Source organism: Ammospiza caudacuta, chromosome 11 (assembly GCF_027887145.1).
Source record: "Ammospiza caudacuta isolate bAmmCau1 chromosome 11, bAmmCau1.pri, whole genome shotgun sequence".
Classification (NCBI taxonomy): Eukaryota; Metazoa; Chordata; class Aves; order Passeriformes; family Passerellidae; genus Ammospiza; species Ammospiza caudacuta.
In genome coordinates this window covers 26,078,381-26,085,474 of record NC_080603.1, presented here as the reverse complement: position 1 = coordinate 26,085,474, position 7,094 = coordinate 26,078,381, and the positions used below count along the sequence as shown (strand labels likewise).

Below are 7,094 nucleotides of genomic sequence, written 5' to 3'. Positions count from 1 at the left end.
AGGGCTGGGTGAGGAGCTCGTCCTGCTGGTCACCACCTCCCTGCAGGAATTGTTTCTAGAGCAGGAACAGCCAAAGTCTATTGTACATAACTAGATTGCAGCTCTCACCCCACTCTTTTCAAATAAGAAACACATCTATTCCATTGATTACAAAACAGCGTGTGATCACTGCTGACCAAATGACTTGGCTGGTTTAGATCTTGGAAAAAATTGAATCTTCATTTAATTTAAGCCACTTAAACACTGCTCACCCATTTTATTTCCGTGTGCTCGACTGCCCCTTTGTCATCATTCAACCTGAATAACCCCAAGTAAATAAAAAAATAATAATAAAATGCTACGAGGTCCTATCTCAGGTATGAGATATCCCATCAGGTACATCAAGTATCTGCAGGTATAACAGTAGAATTTCATTATTGTCAAAGTCCCTTATAAATATTTATGTATAAAAGTTCTTCAGAGTCCAGTACATCCAGATTTAATCTGTCCAATACAGTACGTTAAGAGTCACCAGAAGTGGATGGTAGAAATCCTTAAAAGGAATTGAGTTCCTTCATGGTGATGAAAGTCTCCTTTGACTTCTTGTACTGCCTGGCAAACGAGGCCACCCTCTGGAGGGCCTCTGGCAGCCCCTCGCCCGTGAGGGCACAGCAGGGCTGCACATACCAGTTCCTGTCACTGCAGTACTTCTTGATCTTCAGCTTCCTGGTGATCTCCTCGGCGTTCAGGGCTCCAGGCAGGTCCTGCTTGTTGGCCAGCACCACCACCGGGAGGTTTTTTATGGATTCGTTCTTTAAAATGAACTCAAATTCCCTCCTGCACTCCTCCAGGCGCCGCTTGTCAGCGCTGTCCACCACGTACAGCAGCCCGCCCGCGTCCTCCAGGAAATTGCCCCAGAGCTCCCTCATTTTCTTCTGCCCTCCAACATCCCAAAAGGTCAGTGTGAAATCCTTCCCTGCTTCAATCATATCCACGTTGAAGCCAATGGTTGGCATTGTTACAAAAGCATCCTTATACCTGAGCTTGTAGAGCAGCGTGGATTTCCCCGCCGAGTCCAGCCCCAGCATCGGGATGTTGGCCCCCTTCCTTGAGGGCTTGCCGTTCTGCAGGCCCATTTATCCCGGGAATTCTCAATCCCAGGGATATTCCCCCTCTTCCCTGGGCCACTTTGTGTCGCTGCCTGTCTCCCTGCTGAGGTGGGGCACAAGCAGAGAGAGAAGAGGCAGCTGCGAGCTGTGGAGCCGCCGGGGCTCTGCACAAACACACGCTGCGTTTATCGGGGTGATAAGGAGCCACGAGGCTTCGGGAGGCGCAGAGCTCCGTGCCAAGCCTGTGGGTGGGACTGGGATGAGTAACCACGGCCCCGCTGGCACAGGCACAAAGGTTACAGCCTGCCAGCTGCTTTGAGCAGCCACGTTCCCAGCACCTGCAGCCTGATCCATGGATCCCCTGATCACAGCCACGTCCTGGCTCCCAGAGAATCCCCCTGAGCATCCACAGCCAGCTGGGAGGAAAATGAGATTGATGCCTTAAGCTTTAGCTTGTATATTCTGATATTTTATATTCAGATTCTGTGCTGGTTTAGTGGGCAGTTCTGAGCTCCATGTTAAGTGTTGGTGAGCTCTGTGCACAGAGCAGGGGGACAAAACAATCCCTGCTCCAGCTGGGCACCAAGGACAAATGACCCAAATCTCAGCCCAGGAGCACAAACCCCGTGGGCTGCAGAGAGAAAAACAAGCAGGGTGGGACTGCCTGGGCTAAAGCTGCAATGGGACAATGAACTGCAAGGTGCAAATGGAGCAGAGCTGATCCCAGGGACAGACCCCGGCAGCGCTCGTGCATTTTGGGGCCATTTTGGTTCATCTTGGGTGCAGCCCTGGCTGGGCTCTGGTGCTGCCCAAGGTGGATCCATGGAGGAGATCCTTTGGGTAAATCCCTGCTTTATTCTGGGACTCTGCTCCAGGGCAGCCTGCACAAGGCATCTAGATATGAACACAAGCAGTGGGGAGGGGAGATTTAAGATTTAAGATTTTTCTATACTTAGCAAGCCACAAAATGAGCTGGTAGCTGATTTATCAGTGCATTCATCTCCCACAAACTGATCTTAGGTGGTCTCGAATGTGAGTTCCAGCACATGGACTCAATCAAACCTGAAGAGAACTCCAGTAAAATGGGGCTCTGCCCTCAGCAGCTGCCTCAGTGACTCCTCCTGCCAGGGCTGTAAACTCAGGGAGTTTGTTTGCGTTGTTGGTGAATGAGTTCAACTGCACCCCACAAGGTGGAGCCTAAATCCAGAGCTTGTGGTCTGCTCATCACTGAGATCCTGCTGCCTCACACTAAAATTCCTGTTACCTTCATTTTGCTTTACTCCGTGGTTGCCCAGTGAAGATTTCCTTCAGGAAAGGGTCAAGAAGCAAGGAAATAACCAAGTCTTGATCATTTTTCTGGCCACCACTCCAAGTAGCAGAATAAAGCAAGAGGAGATAGAAAATGTAGTCAGCTATTAATGAGTTCCTTTTGACTGCTCATTCTCCTGATAGTGGATGCACCTTGGGCTGCTCTGACACATCCTGAGTACTGCAGGAGTTGCCCTTACACCCAGGAAACCATTCCTCTTTGCTTCAGAAAGTCCAGAATCAGCAAAAAGATGTGAAGGTCTTGTAACAAGCTGCTGACTGATAGAGCAATCATTTCGATAATTACGACATTGGTTGCGTAAAATCCACCTCAGCCCTGACAGACAAGTTATAATCTGGTTTCTCTTGAGGCTAAAAGGGTTAGGGCAGGACTAATTGGGGGCAACGAGAGATGGCAGAGGCACACTCCTTGCTGCACGTTTTTCATAGTTAATAACACGGCTGGATTATGTGGAGGGGTTTTCAGGAGCAGGTGAGGATCTATTAAACCAGGATGTATTAAACCAGGGGGGAAAGTGTTTGTATTTCTTTACAAATGAATTGAAAGATGGGGAGGCAGCAAACTGCAGAACACAGGGTTAACATGTCAAATGGACCAGAATTCCCTGATGAGATTCCAATAAAATATGGATATTTTGAGCAAGGCAGGGATGGATGCTCTGTCCCCAGCTGTGATTTGAGGATCACTCACAGTGCTCTGCTCTGCGCGCTCCACCTGCGCTGGGTGTTTATGGTAACAGCTGTCATTTCCTCCATCCGCTGTCACTTCAAGGCAGGGATCCAGCAGAGCCTGACTTTTTACGAGGCAATTCCTGTGGGGCTCTGCAGGTTTCTGACCGTGCAGGAATCAGTTCTCAGGACGGATTCCCCAGAGCCCTGACCCGGCACTGCCCCGGGGCTGGACCGGACCGGACCGGACCGAGCCTCCTCCAGCTTCGCTTTGTCCAAGGCTGGGTTTGTTAATCGCTGAACAAACGAGCCTCAGTAGCGGCGGCAGCACTAGGAAGGATGTCCTGATCCAACACCGAGGTGGCGAAGCTCCCCGTCCGTACGGACTCCCGGAGGAGATGGCGCTGTTATCCTGGGGTAGCTCGGTCCATGGATCAATTGTGTCGGGTCTCTTACCCAATACGATGACCCGCTCTGTGCCGAGCCTCCAGCCCCCCGCAGACCCAGAGCCATAAACGCGGGAGAGCTGACTGAGCGCCGACTGATCCCAGCTCCAGCTCTGCCTGTAACCCGTTCGTGAACCGAACAGCAGAACGCAAACCCGGCTTGTCCAGGCAGGCTCGGTGCAGTGACGGGGGTGATGGATGCGCTCACGGGCAGCGAATCCTCGCCGGGAGCGGCTCCAGCGCCAGGGGAGGCGGCTCGGCCGTGAGTGCCCGGGGCTGATGCCGGAGGGACGGCGGGGAGCGGGCACCGCTCGGGGAGGCGGAACGGGAGGCGGCTCCTCCCCGCTGCGGGACACGGTAACCGGGATGGGATGGGAAATGGGACGGGGAATGGGGAATGGGGAATGGGGAATGGGGAATGGGGAATGGGGAATGGGGTGGGATGGGATGGGACGGGATGGATGGGATGGGATGGGATGGGACGGGATGGGATGGATGGGACGGGATGGGATGGGATGGGATGGGATGGGATGGATGGGATGGGATGGGGTGGGATGGGATGGGGTGGGATGGGATGGGATGGGATGGATGGGATGGGATGGGATGGGGTGGGATGGAATGGGATGGGATGGGACGGGATGGATGGGATGGAGAGCGGGTTGGCAGCCCAGGGTGCGGTGAGATGCGTGCGGGGGCAGCGCGCACACCGAGCGAGCCCCGAGCGGCGCTGCCGGCGGGGATGAAAAAGCGCAGAAAGGGCTGGGCTGGGTGCCTGGGCTCGGCAGAGGGCGGCACAGCCCCGCTGCCATCCCCTCCTGCCCGCGCTCCGACACAGGTACCGGGAGCAGCGAGTGACAGCCAGGCGCCGGTAAAGGTCTTATAAAGGTTTTTCATTTTGTAAAATAAAAACCTTGACGTTTTGGTACATTAGAGCATCGCAGCCCGGGGTCTTGCAAAATTGCCTCTAGTTTCGATTGCTTTTAAGTTTAAAAATGTAGAATCGGTGGCTGGTTTGGGCTGGAAGGACTTTAAACTTTATCTCGTTCATTTCCTGCCTCCCACAGTCCAGCCTCCGTCCAAGCCGGCCTTAAAGCCAGCTTTAAATAATGTATTTCCAAGTTATTTCTGCTGGTAGCTTTAAAAAGGAATTATTTTCCTATACACCTATTATTATAGTATTTTAAAATAATAATATTGGACTATTGGTTATTGTAATTAGTCATCTTTAATGAATATGAGAATTTCCCACCTTTTTCATGCTCAAGCACATCCACATTACACGATCCCCTACCTGGGTGGAGATGGATCTAAATCCCCGTGCAGGAGCATTCTGAGCGTTGTGTTGCCTCAGATTTATTCCAAAAGTCACCAGTTTTATGTTTTGGCACAATCTCAGCTTGGAAGAAAATGAAAGTAATGCCCTGGAAGGAGCTGCCGTCCACAGCTGGAATGGAAAAAACGCCAGCACAAAGTCTGGGAGCGGAGGAGGAGCTGGAGGGCAGGAGCTGCACCGTGACTGGGCAGAAGCGCTCAGACCTTGCTGACTCAACAGGACAAGGTGGGGATTCATTTCCCTGTGTGCCTGGTGTTTCCTGAAGGACCTGGATTGATGGTTATTTTCATAGATTTTTCCTTATGTAGCAGATCAGGATTTGTCTCCAATTTTGTTGTTCAGAGTGTCACGAAACCAGGCTTTCTTTCCTATAAAAATCAAACTATTTATAGTATGTTTTCCATGATCAAACGGATCAGTTTTCACTGATAAGCTTTAAAGTTGATAATCAAAATAAATTTTATTGATCTAAAATCAAATAATAAGCACTGATACATAACTTAGGTTTTTTTCTTCCAGTATTTATTCTCCTACTGTCCACTGAAAATCAGGTTGATGCATAAAAAGATTCCTATTAGTTAATTACTGATTTTGAGAGGAATCAGTCTGAAATTCTGCTATTTAAATGCTTTATATAAAATTGTTTTAATCTGCTTTAAGGCCATTGTTGGTGAAATGTTCTCCAAATGCTTCCTTTAAAGGATGATTAATTTAAAATTAAAATTTTAAAATCAGATCCTACACAGAAACACGAGGCAGGTGGGCTCTGGAAAATCGAATTCCCCTGGACTCCACGCTGCTGTTCTGGGTGTTGGATTTATTTGTCAAATCTAAAACATTTATGAGCCCTGTGGTTATATTTTTGAAGATAAAGCATAATTAATTGTGCTGTGAAATCAAACTTTCTGTCATCCTGGCTGTGTCTTTGTGTGTGCTCGTGCAGGATAAATATTATCACTGCAAACATCAGAAACCATTTGGAATTCCCACAGTTAGGCACTGGGGTTATTTTGGCTTAAAGATGTCTAAAATAGATGACAGAGCACGTGTGGTTTTAAGGAAATGAAACTACATGTGGTACAGGCCTGGGGCTTTGGTTTTAAACCGAGTTTTGTGAAGATTTATCCATTGGAATCTCTGATCCTGACATCGGAGCTGCAGCTTCAGCACGGATCCCACAGGGGTCTGGAGGGACCTGCTGTGAATTTGTGTGCCTCAAATCCAAAAATTACCTGGCTAATGGTAAAAGCAGTCACGATTTTGGTCAAAACCACCTTGAGTACATTGCTTGATTTGAGGAAGTTGATTTTTACCTTCCCCCCTCCGCCCCTTCCTGGTCATCCTGGTGGCTTCCAGCCCCGGGGACGTGACAGGCAGGCAGGGCATCAGGACACCACGGGCACTGCTGGTGGGGCCAGCACGTCCTGGCGCCGTCCCTGCTGGGGCAGCACGCGCAGAGCGCGGACACGGCGAGCGTCCTCCACGGGGACATCGTGGACACGTGTGACGACCTCACCCTGAACGCCACCACGGCCTTCCAGTGGTTCTCCGAGCTCTGTTCCAGCGCCAGGTTCTTGATGAGGACCCACGCCGATATCCTCGTCAACGCTCCCAACCCGCTGCAGCTCCTGCTGCAGCTGAACTCCTCGGAGAACGTTTTCACCGCGTGCCCCCTCATCGATAATTATCTCTGCCTACCGAGGCTTCGACAGGAAAAGGTTCATCTCCTACAGGAGTATCCCCTCCAGCTCTGTCCTCCCTTCTGCAGCGGCCTGGGGTACGTCCTGGATGGAAAACTGGCCCTGAGCACTTACGAGCTGATGGGCAACGTGAAACCTCTGAAATTTGAGGATGTTTATGTGGGGATTTGCTTAAATATACTCAAGGTCAACATCACTCTCCCACGAGATGCAGAGCAATTCTTTCTCTATGAAATTGACTTTGATATCTGTAAGTACAGATGTTTGATTGCAGTTCATGGCCTTACATCAAGTGAACTGATCCAGTTTTGGCAGGATTTGTCATCCAACACCTCAAAACCTTGCCTTTGATTGTGGATTTATTTAGAAACTTCCATTTGCTGTAAGAGTGGCCTCTAGAATGACTCTGACTGCTGGGGCAGTGTTCCTCTAGGGCATTCCAGGGCTTTTGTCCAAAACCAGGGATTCACAAAGCATTTTTCCAGGTGTGTATCCCACACCCAGAGGGTGCCTTGGAATGCTCTGTCCC

General features: G+C 50.2%; 2 protein-coding genes across 2 annotated transcripts; one reads left to right on the top strand and one right to left on the bottom strand.

The window, feature by feature from the left end:
* Positions 1 to 259: 259 nt before the first annotated feature.
* On the bottom strand, positions 260 to 1,169 carry ARL14 (ADP ribosylation factor like GTPase 14). Its single transcript, XM_058812546.1, has one exon. The coding sequence runs from the start codon at positions 1,113 to 1,115 to the stop codon at positions 534 to 536; it is 582 nt and encodes a 193-aa protein (XP_058668529.1). The 5' UTR covers positions 1,116 to 1,169; the 3' UTR covers positions 260 to 533.
* Positions 1,170 to 6,192: 5,023 nt separating this feature from the next.
* B3GALNT1 (beta-1,3-N-acetylgalactosaminyltransferase 1 (globoside blood group)) lies at positions 6,193 to 6,916 on the top strand (the record flags this gene model as incomplete). Its single annotated transcript, XM_058811867.1, is given in 4 exon segments — positions 6,193 to 6,257; positions 6,259 to 6,556; positions 6,558 to 6,594; positions 6,597 to 6,916. Coding segments are annotated over 4 exon segments (720 nt in total), but the record flags the coding sequence as incomplete, so codon positions are not given.
* Positions 6,917 to 7,094: the final 178 nt, after the last annotated feature.